Below are 18,175 nucleotides of genomic sequence, written 5' to 3' on the forward strand. Positions count from 1 at the left end.
TTAAAAGAGGTTCATAAGACAACAATACAAATAAAACTTCAAAGTTCAACATTGTAACCTATGAATAACTATTAATTGTCAGTTTTGCAACATTTTGGCAAGAAAATGAAGTTTTAGTTCTAATGGCTCATTCAACAGTTCATGCAATTTACACAGAGGTCGCTTGTTGACTTGATTTATCTTTTTTGTTCGATTGAAGAAATTTGAACATCAATAAAATAATTTATCATAATTGTCAGGTATATGCATACTGTAGAATTCTTAACCTTCTTGATTCGAACAAATAATGACAAAATGCAACAACAGATATCAAACGGATAGGACATTAGCACCCAATTACTGGAATGACAAATACAATTAGAAAAGAAAATATATAGTAAGAATGTTAGATGGAACCTGAATTAGGACAAACACATACACATTGGAATATTCATTTTTGTGTTTAATTGATGATATTTAAATGAGATTTTCAATGAATAAAATTATATTACATTACAGGAATTGATTGGTGCCTTGCTCATGAAAGTAAACACCTTGACACAAAAGAAGATGAGTTTTTATGGTGTCAGACGGAAGATTCACTTGAACAAATTAAGAACACCTTATTTCGGAATATAACAAAGAGGTAAAATGAGCAATTCAAAGAAAGGTGAAAATAAACGTGGTAACATTAAATAAAGTGTTTTCTAAAACATAGACGTAAAATTATTGTATGAAGGTTATGAGATTCGTCTGTGATATTGTTTTTGTTTTACCCGACATTTTTCAGCATCCTTTAGTAAATGAGTTTGTAATGCAACTGGCTTATTGTTGTCGATAGGTAGAGCGTCTCCTGCTATGCATCAATCACCCACCAAATAAGCCTCGTTCAAAGAAAAAGTATAACAATCCATATGCAACTATGACAGTCATAATCACGTTCGATAACTCTGCATGTGACTGGTTCAATTAGGATTTTTATACTGGTTACCTGATGAATTATTTAAAGAAAATTGAAAAATATATTTAGTTCACCTCTGTTTATATCCATTCGATGTCTTCTTTTATGAATATAAAATAATATTGCAAAGAATTTCATTGATAATCGAACAACACTAACCGGCATAGGTATTGTAAAAACATGCATCTACATGGGTATTGTAAAAACTTACATCGTGATGATTAGGTGCCATGTTTGTTTTCTTTGATCACGTTGATGTTATGACTTAATTAATATCTCCTTAATCTTGCTATGGCTATTCTTATAGTTACAATAACGTGTCATATTTATTTGCAATATAAACAGAGAATATATATTAAATTATGTGCATTAACAAAATAAGTGTCGAACATCCTCTACGTTTGAAAATTATTTGTTCGCCATTTTTTAAAATTTTATCAAAATAACAACAGCATGTTTAAGCTTGATAAACAGGAACCAATGTTCGATTACATGCTGTTTTAAGGTAAGACAATGAATGAAAACGCGAGCATCCAACAGCTATTTAATTTTCATAGTAAAAATCGTACAAATAATATTTTTACCATGTCGCCCCACGCTGTCAATCTGGTCGCCATCTTGAAAAATAATAGCAGATTTTCTGAAAATAGCTTATTTTCAATTCAATTTGGAAGGGACATAATAGAAAATTAAACTATTCTATATACGATATTTCAAATATTTATGAATATAATAATAAGCACAAAGACCCACAATTATTCCATCTGTTTTGTTTAAATCGCAATTTAAGGTTAAAGACGACAGAAAATCCAATATTTATCGTAATTGTATGATTTAACAGTGTGAACTATCGAGGCAACAAGACAAATTTTCAAAAGCATTTGGAAGGGAGAAGATCAAAATTTAAACTATTTCAAAAGGAATATTTATATTTCTAAATATATGAGGAATTACTACAAAGACCCACACTTTAAGTATCATGAACTTAAAGTAATGTATTTCATCGATTCCAGAAAGCCCCTATGCATTTCTATACAATTTACTTGGGCTTGATACGGGTGATGTGTGACGTCACAAAAGTCACGTGATGACTGCTATAGTTGGATATGTGAAAATAACAGAAAATCTACAAAATTACCGATCATACGACTGAATTGTTGTATAAAGATTCCAGACCTCGGAAACTATAAAGATTCCAGACCTCGGAAACTATAAAGATTCCAGACCTCGGAAACTTACTATGAGTTCATCGGAACACCGAAAAAGCGTTCCGGTCGACCCCTCTGTGAAGGTGACCGTTGTTGTGTCAATTTCATTCATTTTTCATCATAATATTGTATGAGCATTTCATGTAAAGGAGCACACTAGTATTACGGCAATGGACGAGCGTCACATATTCACTTCATATGTTAATGCAATACAACGAAGGAGAGTATATATTTGGAAATTGACATTTGAAAAGAGAAATTCTAGTGTGAAGTCGTCCAAGCGAATCAATAGTTTTTGTGAATAATATTTCTTGTTCTCAGAGAAAAGATATAAAATATAAGCACTCATTCTAATCCGTGTTATTGGTTGACAGGGCATCGTCAATATGTATGAGAGTGAAAATATAGAACTGTGTAAGATCATCTGTTTGGTCTGTTTTCTGTGATATCCATTTGCTATGGCTCGGTTCTAGTACATCCCGTCAATTTGTTTGTATTATCTATTATATTTTCTAGTGTGTTTTGTTGTGCGACTTTGTGTTTCTTTGGTTCTTATAACGTGACTCTATACTTTGAAAGATTGCGTCATTATGATATTGTTCTATTATATATCATTATGTTATTGATCATTATAAAGTTGAAAATACTTTGAAGGTCAACATTATTTTACTCGCGTAGGGGTATTAACCATATGTGGATTCTTAAAAATTCTGAATAACTTCTGGATAATTTTAAATCTTTGTCTGCTTCTAAAATAAGTTCAAACATACTTTTGATTTTTGTTTAACCCTGTATACCACCATTTCCCATGTTATATTTTTTTTTTTATTCCTTTATATGTGACGTTGACATTTAATGACGTCAAACACGCGACTTTTTTAATATCAATATCCACTATTTTCCACATTTGAAAATGCCTTAACCAAGTCAGGCATATGACAGTTGTTGTCCATTCGTTTGATGTGTTTTATCATTTGATTTTGCCACTTTCCGTTTTGATTTTTCTTCGGAGTTCAGTATTTTTGGGGATTTTACTTTTTGTTTAAGGAATCAGTGTGATTCTTCACAATGTTAGACTCAAATCAAAGGAAATGTGTTTCGTTTATTTAAAAAAAAAATCAAATCTCTGTTAATAAAGACGATAAAATCCATCGTATATCAATCAAACATAGCAGTGTACAGATTCGACAAATGAAGGGTTTTGATATTATTACTGCAAACATTACGAGAGGATTATTCAAACTCAAATTAGTCAAACGAAACTGACAACAAACAGTTAGTTTATGTGGTTATTTGTCATGAGTACTCAAAACCAATCGAGACGTATTGAATTGTTTTTCTAAACATTTGATTTTTTAGCTTTCTGAATCATTATACAACATTACTTTATATAATTATGTACTGTTGTGATTTATTACAATGTGACTGCCATACAGTCGAATTAATTGATTTAAATAACAAGGACTTTCAGAATGACATGACATATGTTTGCTGACAAACATTTTGATAATTGCGTTTATTTTCTCTCTTTCCAATACCGTTTTGACGACGTCAAAATGATTGGATATTTCGAATATCAAACAATAATCTGCTGTATATTTACCTGATAAACAAAGGAAATGTTATAAATATCATTGTTTTTCAGTCAACATTTCCTTGCTAAAGTTATACAGGAGCTGAAAGAATTATGGACTGCATTTAAAGAATCACGATTGTCAAGTCTGTCAAATTTTCTTAGTTTACGACACACTGCCATTGTTCTAGAGAAATTAGAAAAGACAGGTACGACACCTAATATATCATCATACCAAGTTTGATTTATTTATTTCGTGTACATTTTATTATTTTGTACAGGTTATTACTTGTACACAAACTTTGTATGAGTAATTACTTGTATATGATGCAATCATACAAGTTATTACCTGTACACATATAAAAGTAATTGTACCAGTAATTACTTGTACAATTTATTTTGAGAAAAAGATAATAACTTTTAAAACACAATATATTTGACTTGTATGTTCTTCTACTTTTGCTTTAAACAAAATGTTTCATTTAAAAAGACCTTTCTATGAGTTAGTAAATCTTGGAATGTTTTCTTAATTTTCGGGTATTTTATTCCACTGTTCTCGTATTGATTTATTTGTTTGTTTATTTTTTTTCGAGCCTTCAACTTTAGTCGAAAAAGCGAGACATAGCAATCCTAAGTTATGACAGCGGCGTCGTCCACAAATACTCACTCTGTGATTAAATTTTTTGAAATTTTGATAACTTTCTTTTACTATTCTGGATTTCTACCAAACTTGGACAGAAGCTTGTTCACAAGATAGTTCCATAAGTAAATTTGTGAAAATGAAATTCTTGTTTTTTCGTGTTACAGAAGCTTGTTTATGATCATAAGATAGTATCCATAAGTAAATTTGTTAAAAAAAAACACACAATTTTACCGTATTTTACTTATAAATGGACTTTTTTGCCAGGAAACAATAAATTCACTCTCTGGTTAAACTTTTAAAATTCTAATAACTTTCTTAAACTATCCTGGATTTTTACCTAACTTGAACAGAAGCTTTTTGCAATCAAAAGATAGTATCGAGAGAAATATCTTTATTGATCTTTTTACTCATTGTTGTTGAGCCTGCCATTACCAGCAAAAGTAGGCGAGACACTGGGTCCCGCAGAACCCATGCAATTTTGTCTTATCATAGAGCGTATGTATTTTTGAACTATATAGTGTTTATTTTTCTTTTCTTTTTTCAAATGTGTATTCTGCACTTAATGTTTTTTGTTGTTGTTGTATGGAATATACAAGTACCCTGCCACGTTCACTCTGTGTAGTATTTCTGATTTTATCCTTCTGAGAAGTTGACCCGCTTTTAACTGATTTTTATAGTTAGTTCTTGTGTTGTAATGTTACACCACTGTTCTCGGTAAGAGTACGGTTGGGATCCTGCTAACATGTTTAATCCCGCCACATAATGTACGTGCCTGTCCCAAATCTGTCATTCAATGGTTGTCGCTTGACGATGTGTTACATATTTTTTCGTTCATATTCTACATGAATGAGGCCATGAGTTTCCTCGTTTGAATTTGTCATTTCAGGGCCTTTCAAATCTGACTGCGGTATTGTTGAAGGCGTGTGGTGATCTATAGTTTTTAATTTTGCGTCATTTGGGTTCTCGTTAAGAGTTGTCTAATTGGCAGTTATATCACATCTTTTTTTTATATAAGTATTAATTTTGAAATGTAAGAAGAATTCAGACACATGCCGAAAACAAAGTAACAAATCTTTGAAAATTTAGATAAACAACTTGTTGCCACATAAATACTGACTACTTGCGCAAAGTGACAAAGTCGTTAAAAGCAATAATAAAATAAAACCCTACTACAATTTATTTTCAAAAATAAATCTTGATAAAAAAATTGCATATGTAATATCATATATTGGAATTAAAGGTTAAACATAATAGATCAAATTGGAAGCACATACGACTCAAAGATTATGTGTTGTACAAGTTATTATCTTTTTCTCAACAAAAATTGTGCAAGTAATTACTAGTACAATTATATTTGTACAGGTAATAACTTGTATGATGGCATCACACAAGTAATTACTCATACAATGTTTTTTGTAATAACCTGTACAAAATAATAAAATGTACACAACATATATATAGATATTAATTTTAACAAGTAACATTCCGGAAATATCGGAATTGCCATATCACATGCTGTAGCATTACTGTTAATCGTGAATCAAACATGAGCAAAATAAAAAAATCGGATTTTAGATGTCTTTTCAAATGCAAAAATCTGAACTAGTGAGACAATTTTAAATTTCTTTATAAGTTTTATATTACTGCAATTCCTGTCAATTGTTTTATTTTGTATAATAGTAAATAAACTTATCATAGACACCAGGATAACATATGGTATTTACGCCAGACGCGCGTTTCTTCCAGAAAAGACTCATCAGTTACGCTCGAATAAAAAAAGTTATAAAAATGCCAAGTAAAGTACGAAGTTGACGAGCATTGATGATCAAAATTCCAAAAGTACACTCTAAAACAAGAAATGATATAATTTCCGTCCCAATCTATACATTTTTCATATATAACATGCACGTCTGTAATTTTTTATTTTTTTTTAGTTTGAAATGATACTGATGTCTGGCGTATTAAGTTATAATCCTGGTACCTTTGATAACTATCATGAACAAACTAAATTGTTTATTAATTACATATTCTATTTACCTTTTTTTCTGAACGCCATTAACAAATCAAACATATATGTGTCATACTGTCAGAATGTTTAATAAATCCATTCCTATATATGAAATATGAACTTTGTCTTGTCTTGTTTGTTGCAAACAAATTTTCGGCTTTTATTTCAGCTTGAGATTATTTCAAATGTAAGTTTTGTATATATATATGATACAATTGTATATTTTTATTGTATCAAAAAAGAAATAACTGCTGTCAGAACATTTGCTGCGACTGGTTTTGAAGAAGGAAGCCCAAATCTATTGATTTGTCCACAAGGTAATAATATACTATATCACAAATGTTACAACTCGTTACTGCTTTTTAAAGTTTTGTGATGGTTACTTGAATTTGTACGAAAAGTTGCTTATTCTCTTATCAAATTTTAAACCACGCATACATACAACTGTAACCCTTGTAACATCGACAATAGTTCAAATGGTTATGAAACTCTTTACAGAGAGTAAATATACACTAAAATGAATTCATTGCAATGCGTTTAGGAGCACAAATATCGGAATTAATTCTGTAAGACATATTCAGTTTTGCAGAATCGAATGAAATCATTTGTAAATATATACTGATTTATCCTTTGGGATTTTTTTTAGATGAAATACTTCAAACAGTGTTGTCAATATACTGTGCAGATGGGTTGTCATCTTTGCCAAAGGCAGAAGAAATTCTGTTGTGTTCTGAAAATACATCATTGGAAATGGTAATGTATCGCATACAATAAACTTCAAATCATCTATCTGTTTGGGATTTTGATTCACAGGATGTGGCTTTTTTAAATCTGACAGATTTGTTTATGTCACTTGTTAATAGAGTAACAATCTTATGTTGTACTGTTATACCATTGTCCCAGGTTAGGGGAGGGTTGGGATCCCGCTTACATGTTTAATCCAGCCACATTATGCATGTGTGTGCCTGTCCAAAGTCAAGAGTTTGTAATTCAGTGGTTGTCGTTTGTGTATGTGTTACATATTTGTTTTTCGTTCATTTTTGAACATAAGTAAGGCCGTTAGTTGTCTCGTGTGAATTGTTTTACATTGTCATTTCGTAGCCTTTTATTTCTGGGTCATTTTGGTCTCTTGTGGACAGTTGTCTCATTGGCAATCATGTCACATCTTCTTTTTTGCATATACAAAATAGTGTATCCCTCGAACATAGTCATCTCAGTACTAAAATTTATGACAAACGAGACGATTTTAATTTTAAAATTATCAATTTCCCCTCCTTAGGAGCAATATACCAACTTGCATATGGGATATACATTTCCCAACTTTTCCGATATTCAAGAGCTTGCAGCTCTTACTCAGACTTTGTTAAACATCTCTAGTGTCACATCAGAAGTTAATGAACCAGGGGTATGTCAAAACACGTCTCGTCCTTTTCCTTAAAAAGTTCATTGGAAGGTACCAAGACCTTGTTGGTTAATATTCTGTATGAACTTCATAAAATAATACATGATTGTCTTGATGTATAGATTCTGCGTACTGACGTTGTTTATCATCCTAATAACGTCTTATATTGTTCTTGTGTTCGTCTTTATTCTATTATTAATATTACTTTTACTGTGTGGTCTGTTTTCTGTGATATCCATTTGACGTGGCTTAGTACTTATGAATCCCGTCAATGAGTAGTTTGTATTATTTTTTTTTATATGTATGAGTGTGTTTGTACCTTTGACTTTTTGTGTTTCTTTGGTACATATGATGTGTCTCTGTGCTTTTAAAGATCCGAACTTTCCGTTATTGGTCAATTATAATACCATAATATTTATGTTTTATTATAATTATAATAATTTAGTAATTTAATACTTTGAACGACAAAATTATTCACACGGGTAATTATATTAACTCTCAAAAAATTTGAAGAACTTTTGGATAATTTTAGAATCTCGGTCTTTTTCTGAAATTAGTTTTAACGAAACTTTGGATTTTTCAACCCTGTATACCACCATTTTCCATGTGAAATCATAATTTTGAAAATACATCAACGACAAAATTATTTTAACGTTCTGACGCCAAACACCCTAGCTATGAATGTGGTTAAATTTGATAGATGCTCTTTTTTTGCTTCTTTTTTATTTGGTTGTGTTTAATCTAATTGAGATTGTGACACAGTGATGACTGATGTACCTTTATTTTGAATTTTACCTATTATATCTGTTTTGTTCATGCGTCATTGTAAATATAATAGAGTTTCATGCGACTGTCATACAAGTGAGCACTTTAGCTCTATAAAAACCAGTGGAACTGAATATGTGGTACTATTTTAAAATATTCACCTCGTCAATTTTCCTCTTTGCATTCTTCACTGATGAATTCCTACTTTTTATCATTTTGATAACTATTTGACATTCTTAAATGCTATGTTTGCTTATATAATGTGGTGTTATTTCAGGTTAAAAAAAACTCTGCATAAGAGAACACAAAGACTCAGTCATTGACATCTATAGGTTACTGTACTGCCTCTAACAATAAGCAAAATTAAGATCACAAAATAATAAACTCCGAAGAAAATTTAAAAGGAAAAGTCCTTCATCAAATGGCAAAATTAAAGCTCAAACACATCAAGCGAATGGACAACAAATTCCATATTCCTGACTTATTACAGGTAGTTCTGACGTCGAAAATGATGGCTTAAAACTGGTTTTATAGATAACCCAACCTCCCACCCGTATGACAGTCGTATGCAACCGATGTGTAACCAAAACAAACAGACAGAATAGGTAAACATTTCAAAAATAGGGGTACAGTAGTAAACGTTATTTTTTATCTAAATCAATATAAAAACGAACATAATATATAAAAAAACATTTTCCATGACACAATTACACAATGACGAGATGTATAAGTATAGAGCCACGTCACATGCCAGAAAGAAACACAAGGTACACAGATAGACCGCGTTAGCAAAGCCAGGACAATACTATAGACATTAGCATATAACAACAACACAATGACGGAATGAATAAGAACACGTTATATGTAACAAAGAAACACAAAAAGGCATACAGAAAAGCATATTAGCAAGAATGAAAGACAATATTATAAATTTTATAATAGAACAATAACACAATGATGGGAGAAAACAGTAAACAGCCTAAGGCTATTAATGGCCTTCAACACAGCAAGACAATCCCGAGCCCGGAATCGGGCTCCAACTAGTCACTAGACAAAATAATAAACTATTTCGTAGAAAATATTTAATATGTTCTGTTTTAACAGCTGGACATATTTTTGAGACGAGCCTTTTTCGGAGACACAAAACATATATATTGCCTTGTGAATGCAGACAAACTAAAATACGAAATCAGTGAGCCAGGAGAGAAAGTAATGGACGAGCATATGGCGATGGTACAATTGAAGAAAACTGGTAAATTGAATATTGCATCTTGACCCATTTCATTTCTCATTGCTGGTGATGTAATAGAAAATGTTTTTTTTTTACTTTTCCTAGATTCATTTGAAATCAGGATTGTCAAATTATGTTACATCCTTTACTAATAACAAATGTTGAACAAACACATCGTTAACACATTTAAAGCTATCGAACTGTCAAGCTTGTGCTATAAATAAAGTATATCAATAAATCCATCGACCACGTTATTTAATCGATGTGTGTTCTTCATAAAGCTTTCTAAATAATCAACCAAAGAATATATCTATTAAAAGTAAAAAAAAACACAAAATTCTCAACTCTAGAGAAATTCAAAAAATGAAACTACGTAATTAGAAAGAACAATCAAAATCTCAAGCACATCAGACGAATGGATAACAAATCTTATCCACGGCTTAGTATATATCTAGAATTTTGTTTGGTTAATGCAAGTCGTTACAACACCCATAGCCCCTGGATGTTGCTATCCCATATCCCCAGACGTTGCGAACAAATAGCCCGGGGGTCTTAACGCACGTTTTCTTTAGTTCCATAATTGCTCCTTGTGAAATATTGAATTCTGTAGATTATCCATGAAGTTTGTGATTAAATATTTACTTCATTAACGCTTTTGTCCTATTATGTCCATCATTTACACTCATTTCATTAAATGCATCACTTGACTGACACATTTTCAAAAATTGGGACTACTGACCTAGCTATGCAATTGACCCACGTTGACGTCACACCATCTATGACGTAACTCTAACAACATTGAGCGCCAAATTTGACTCAATCCAGTTTATCTGTCTCCGTATTCAAAACATCTTATATTTGACTACTTGTAGGGTACAAAGGTACCCCACACCCCGTAAATAATATGTAAAATTTCCAAATTTCAATAAAACTTTTTTAAGATAATGAAAAAAAACGTTGTTTTCACGTTACACTTTGTACACGAATTTCTATTAAACTTGCCCGATTTGGAATAAGACCGGGGGATAAATTAGTTATCTACGTCCATATCCGCCCCGTGGTGTACTTGGATACTTCAGGGTGTTAAAATATCCATATATACGGATATGAACGTAATTAACTTATAATATTCCTGACTTTGGATAGACAATTTTTCGTGAAGAAATGGAAGATTAAACTTGGTTTTACAGCAAGCTTATTCTCTCACTTGTATGATAGTCGAATCAAATTCCAATGTATTGACAACGATCGGAATTCAAAAAAAAAAGACACAATCGGTAAATATTTCGAAAAAAGGGTATATCAGTCAATATTGTGTTATAATCTGAATCGATATAAATACAAATGCATATGTATCAGAAAAAGCACAAAAACGCATATAATCAAAGGACAAAAAGCATATAATCTAAGCACACAAGCAAATTTCAACGACAATAATACATATATTTACAATAACACAATAGTATAATGACTGGATGTATAAGTACGGAGCCATGACATACAGATGGGTGCAGTCCCAACCTGTGCAGCAGTTTAACTTGATAACCAGTCATTTGGACTGGTCAAAGTTAACTGTGACCGGATTTAGGACTACTATGACCAGTCCTAGGCCCAAAATCTAGTTAACTTGAAAGACGGACTTGGTCCTAGGATTATTTTTATGTCTGCCAAACTTGGAAACAGGTGCGCTATTGATATAAGTTAACCAGTCCTGTCAGAAGTTAACTTCGAAACCAGTCCTGCCACAAAGATAACATAATTAAGTTAACTTTTGCTTTGACAAATCCGATCGAAACCAGACCTGTTCCCAAGTTAACTTTTGACTGGTCTGCTCAACACTAAGTTAACTTGTAACCAGGACCGCTCTAAATCGATTTAAAAAAAATAAAATTTTAATATCTTTGTTTCGTAGTATAAACATCGAAAATAAAGTAGAATTAATACTTCAGTTATATAAACAGGATCAAATACAAATATTTGAAAATAAAGTACTCATAAAACGTTGTTTGTTACACACATTTAGTTGTGATCTGCCAATCTCTAATTTAAAAAACGATCTTGGTTACAACAAAAACGTGTACCAAATATGTATTCCAATACCTACCAAATTCAACCATATTTGCCCTTTATTATGTAAATCTATGCAAGGCTTTAGTTAGATGATAGTTTTACGTCCTTGTTATAGTTATACATCCTTGATCTATGTAGATACGATCAGTAATATTTTAATTTCAGAATTGAATTTATTATACAATAAAAGCATCATTTAAACACTTGACTACACAATTTTGTCTGCAAAAATTTAGAGTCCCAGCATTTCTTTCTTTTGTTCAATATATTAAAATGTAACAAAATTGCAGTGGTTTTGAAACCTCAGGCGGAACTGTGTACATGATTTAATGTATACTTCAAATGACAGCAACATTGCAATACAATAACAACACATTTTGTTCACATAAATTTAAGGTGCCAGCATGTCCTCCTTTTATTCAAAATGTAGATACGTTACAAGATTTCAGTAGTTTTGATACCTCATGCTGACTTTACAACAAAACTATTTGACCCCTTTAACCAAAACTGACCATATGTGCACTTTAATTTGTAAAACATCTATACCCGTATGGTAAATCAGCCATATTTTTTTTATGTCAGGGTTCTATGTATAATACATTGGACAGCAATACCAAAATACTAGAACAACAATTTTTTTTTCACATAAATTTAGGGTGCCAGCATGTCCTCATTTTATTCAAAATATTGATACGTAACGAAATTTCATTAATTTTGATACCTCATATTTATACGTAACAAAATGTCAGTAATTTTGATACCTCATATTGACATGTACAACAAAATTTTTTGACAGCATCGACCAAAAACCATATGTGCACTTTAATTTGTAAATCTGTATACCCGCATAGTAAATCAGCAATATGTTTTATGTCAGGATTTAATGTATACTTCAAATGACAGCAACATTGCAATACAATAACAACACATTTTTGTTCACATAAATTTTAGGTGCCAGCATGTCCTCCTTTATTGAAAATATTGATACATAACAAGAGTTCAGTAGTTTTGATACCTCATGCTGACTTGTACAACAAAAATAATTGGCGGATCAACCAAAATGACCATTTGTATACTTTTATTTGTAAATCTATATACCTGCATAGTTCATCTGCAATTTTTGTTGTTTTCAGGACTCAATGAATATTACAATAGACTTCAATAGTGCAATACAATAACAACAAGTTTCTGTTTGCATGAATTTAGGGTGCCAGCATGTCCTCATTTTATTCAAATACGTAACAATATTTCAGTAGTTTTTTAAACATCAGGCTGACCAATACAACAACATTTTTTGACCCCTTTAACCAAAACTGACCATATGTGCACTTTAACTTGTAAGTCTATACACCTGCATAGTAAATCAGCCATATTTTATTTTGTCAGGGTTCAATGTATATTACAATGGACAGCAATATTGCAATACAATAAAAACAAATTTCTGTTTGCATGAATTTAGGGTGCCAGCATGTCCTCCTTTTATTCAAAATATTGATACGTAACAAAATGTCACTAGTTCTGATACCTTATGCTGACTTGTACAACAAAAATATTTAACCCCTTCAATCAAAACTTACCATATGTGCACTTCAATTTGTAAATTTGTAGATCTGTATACCCGTATAGTAAATCAGCCATCTATACTATTGAACGAGAAGACCTCATTTTGGGTGTCGCTTCTCTTCCTTTCACAACAAATCAATCCTCATGCCTCTGTGTCCTATAGGTAACATGCACAGTTGCATTTGTCATTCTCTCTTATGATTATTCAGAGTGAGTTATTTTGGGAGAAAAACGACAAAAAAGGGGTCCGGATATGATTCCCTCATCACACAGTCTTTAAGTCACAAATAAGACTACCGGTTTGAAACATGCACAAATACAACCAATCGTATGATAGATAACAAAAATGAAAAATAGATAAGTCAATCAGAGCGTTCTCCATATCATGGTGTTTAGATCGCAAGAACCACAACTATTATACCTCCTTAGAGAGGACAATTATTTTTCGCGTTTATCTACATGTAAACTACGACTATACTACTTTAATATATAGAGACTGTCTGTACTGTCTACTGATTAATATTTTTTTTTTTAATGTTTACTATTTTAATTAGAATAAGTAAAACATGTAACACAAGTACAACCAATAGTAGAACTTTCTCCATATCATGGTGTTTAGATCGCAAGAATCAAAACTATTATACCTCCTTAGCCTTAGAGAGGACAAATATTTTTCGCGTTTATCTACATGTAAACTACGATTACACTACTTTAATATATAGATACTCTGTATTTTGTCAGGCCGCGGAATTTCTATGTCAGTATAGAAAGTTCCTGATTCTGTTTACTTTTTCTTTGAAATGTTTACTATTCATAAGGGGTCATACCACTTGCATATATATTAAAATAAGTAAAACATGCTTAACTTCATACTACCTCGACCAACAACTTTTCCCTGAAGTGGGACAGACGACGAGACGGACGGACGACCAAACAAACGAACGCACGGATGCACAGACTAAACCATAATTATATTTGGCCATAATTGGGGCATACAAATTTATTGTTAAAAGGGAAAATAGTAATTTGGCAAAAATGAAAGTAAGGTAGAGATGAGAGGGAAGCAGGACCCCTCCAACATCCCCTCAAAATAGCCTAAGTCGGTATTAGTCATTTATACATGATTCAAATCCTACCATTTGCATGTCAATAAGGCTCTCAAAAAAAAAAAGCACTGATGGATTGTCATAGAAGCATATTTTTTTAGACTATCAGACTCTGGGATATATATAAGCAGTTACATTTATTTCATGTTTGAAACGGTGCAAATTTTTAATTTGATTTGACTTTTACCAAAAGAAGCATTGTAGCAAAGTAGAAGAATAATTATGGTCGGAAACACGCATATAATTGATTTTAACAGAAAGGAACCAAATATCGGACTTTGGAAAAGGGGGGAGGGCTTATGATGACTTTTATGTAATTCTTCATACATAATATCTTTTACAAAAAATTATCCTACGAAAGTTCACAAGCTGTATATGCCCGCGATTTCGCTGGTGTGTTCTAGTATATTTTATGTAAGGATTTAATGTATAATACAATGGACCAATCTCCGGCGCAGAATTCATATCCGTTCCATACATGCTCCGCAATACTGCACATAATATGACCTCTGTCTTACATTATCCGACCCCTCAGGCCGACAAGCATTCGGTATTCTCTGCAAAGTCCGTTGCTTGATACACAACCTACCGAGGACTGCCGAAATTCTTTATGCGGAAGGTTAGGAGTAATCAGGTAAAGTGTCGATGGCAGAATTTATGAGAATCATCTCCTCGCCTCGTCTCCTTCAACCCGAATTGAAGTTTTTAAATTACTTTGACGAAACGTGCATCTGACGTAAACACAAAATTTCAATTGCATCTCATGTTTCTAGATAAACCTCCTACGATCAGGTTAACCTAATTGTGATCTGAAAATATAATAACATTTTTTTTATCTTTGTAATTTCTGTTTTTTTTAGAGATAAGGTATAAACATGGTATGCCATTGTTTGTCAATCAAGCCGTTCAGATGTCATCACTTTATTCAATATATCAAAGGAGTAGGGACATAAAAGGCCCTTATTTGACCCAAATTAACCTTACTGCAAATTGAAAAGTCATCCTAATCCTATTTTTTAGCTCACCTGGCCCGAAGGGCCAAGTGAGCTTTTCCCATCACTTTGCGTCCGGCGTCCGTCGTCCGTCGTCCGTCGTCGTTAACTTTTACAAAACTCTTCTCCTCTGAAACTACTGGGCCAAATTGAACCAAACTTGGCCACAATCATCATTGGGGTATCTAGTTTAAAAAATGTGTGGCGTGACCCGGTCAACCAACCAAGATGGCCGCCACGGCTAAAAATAGAACATAGGGGTAAAATGCAGTTTTTGGCTTATAACTCAAAAACCAAAGCATTTAGAGGAAATCTGACTGGGGTAAAAATGTTTATCAGGTCAAGATCTATCTGCCCTGAAATTTTCAGATGAATCGGTCAACCCGTTGTTGGGTTGCTGCCCCTGAATTGGTAATTTTGTGGAAATTTTGCAGTTTTTGGTTATTATCTTGAATATTATTATAGATAGAGATAAACTGTAAACAGCAATAATGTTTAGTATAGTAGGATTTACAAATAAGTCAACATGACCGAAATGGTCAGTTGACCCGTTTAGGAGTTATTGCCCTTTATAGTCAATTTTTAACCATTTTTCGTAAATCTTAGTTATCTTTTACAAAAATCTTCTCCTCTGAAACTACTGGGCCAAATTGAACCAAACTTGGCCACAATCATCATTGGGGTATCTAGTTTAAAAAATGTGTGGTGTGACCCGGTCAACCAACCAAGATGGCCGCCACGGCTAAAAATAGAACATAGGGGTAAACTGCAGTTTTTGGCTTATAACTCAAAAACCAAAGCATTTAGAGGAAATCTGACATGGGATAAAAATGTTTATCAGGTCAAGATCTATCTGCCCTGAAATTTTCAGATGAATCGGTCAACCCGTTGTTGGGTTGCTGCCCCTGAATTGGTAATTTTGTGGAAATTTTGCAGTTTTTGGTTGTTATCTTGAATATTTTTATAGATAGAGATAAACTGTAAACAGCAATAATGTTTATTAAAGTAGGATTTACAAATAAGTCAACATGACCGAAATGGTCAGTTGACCCGTTTAGGAGTTATTGCCCTTTATAGTCAATTTTTAACCATTTTTCGTAAATCTTAGTTATCTTTTACAAAAATCTTCTCCTCTGAAACTACTGGGCCAAATTGAACCAAACTTGGCCACAATCATCATTGGGGTATCTAGTTTAAAAAATGTGTGGCGTGACCCGGTCAACCAACCAAGATGGCCGCCACGGCTAAAAATAGAACATAGGGGTAAACTGCAGTTTTTGGCTTATAACTCAAAAACCAAAGCATTTAGAGGAAATCTGACATGGGGTAAAAATGTTTATCAGGTCAAGATCTATCTGCCCTGAAATTTTCAGATGAATCGGTCAACCCGTTGTTGGGTTGCTGCCCCTGAATTGGTAATTTTGTGGAAATTTTGCAGTTTTTGTTTGTTATCTTGAATATTATTATAGATAGAGATAAACTGTAAACAGCAATAATGTTTAGTAAAGTAGGATTAACAAATAAGTCAACATGACCGAAATGGTCAGTTGACCCGTTTAGGAGTTATTGCCCTTTATAGTCATTTTTTAACCATTTTTCGTAAATCTTAGTTATCTTTTACAAAAATCTTCTCCTCTGAAACTACTGGGCCAAATTGAACCAAACTTGGCCACAATCATCATTGGGGTATGTAGTTTAAAAAATGTGTGGCGTGACCCGGTCATCCAACCAAGATGGCCGCCACGGCTAAAAATAGAACATAGGGGTAAACTGCAGTTTTTGGCTTATAACTCAAAAACCAAAGCATTTAGAGGAAATCTGACAGGGTAAAAATGTTTATCAGGTCAAGATCTATCTGCCCTGAAATTTTCAGATGAATCGGTCAACCCGTTGTTGGGTTGCTGCCCCTGAATTGGTAATTTTGTGGAAATTTTGCAGTTTTTGTTTGTTATCTTGAATATTATTATAGATAGAGATAAACTGTAAACAGCAATAATGTTTAGTAAAGTAGGATTAACAAATAAGTCAACATGACCGAAATGGTCAGTTGACCCGTTTAGGAGTTATTGCCCTTTATAGTCAATTTTTAACCATTTTTCGTAAATCTTAGTTATCTTTTACAAAAATCTTCTCCTCTGAAACTACTGGGCCAAATTGAACCAAACTTGGCCACAATCATCATTGGGGTATCTAGTTTAAAAAATGTGTGGCGTGACCCGGTCATCCAACCAAGATGGCCGCCACGGCTAAAAATAGAACATAGGGGTAAACTGCAGTTTTTGGCTTATAACTCAAAAACCAAAGCATTTAGAGGAAATCTGACAGGGTAAAAATGTTTATCAGGTCAAGATCTATCTGCCCTGAAATTTTCAGATGAATCGGTCAACCCGTTGTTGGGTTGCTGCCCCTGAATTGGTAATTTTGTGGAAATTTTGCAGTTTTTGGTTATTATCTTGAATTTTATTATAGATAGAGATAAACTGTAAACAGCAATTATGTTCAGCAAAGTAAGATTTACAAATAAGTCAACATGACCGAAATTGTCAATTGACCCCCTAAGGAGTTATTGTCCTTTATAGTCAATTTTTAACAATTTTCATAAAATTTGTAAATTTTTATTAACATTTTCCACTGAAACTACTGGGCCAAGTTCATTATAGATAGAGATAAATGT

The 18,175-nt window shown here is 32.6% G+C and overlaps 1 protein-coding gene across 1 annotated transcript in view; it reads left to right on the top strand.

Annotated features, from left to right (window-relative positions):
- The window catches only part of LOC134706028 (E3 ubiquitin-protein ligase rnf213-alpha-like), a 70,995-nt gene that overhangs the window by 39,076 nt on the left and 13,744 nt on the right, over window positions 1-18,175 (top strand). The window contains exons 7-10 of the mRNA XM_063564737.1: window positions 499-625; window positions 3,794-3,930; window positions 6,615-6,689; window positions 7,019-7,125. Of these exons, the coding sequence (XP_063420807.1) occupies window positions 499-625; window positions 3,794-3,930; window positions 6,615-6,689; window positions 7,019-7,125 (446 nt within the window). The remainder of the gene's footprint in view (window positions 1-498; window positions 626-3,793; window positions 3,931-6,614; window positions 6,690-7,018; window positions 7,126-18,175) is intronic.

Source organism: Mytilus trossulus, chromosome 2, assembly GCF_036588685.1.
Source record: "Mytilus trossulus isolate FHL-02 chromosome 2, PNRI_Mtr1.1.1.hap1, whole genome shotgun sequence".
Lineage (NCBI taxonomy): Eukaryota > Metazoa > Mollusca > Bivalvia > Mytilida > Mytilidae > Mytilus > Mytilus trossulus.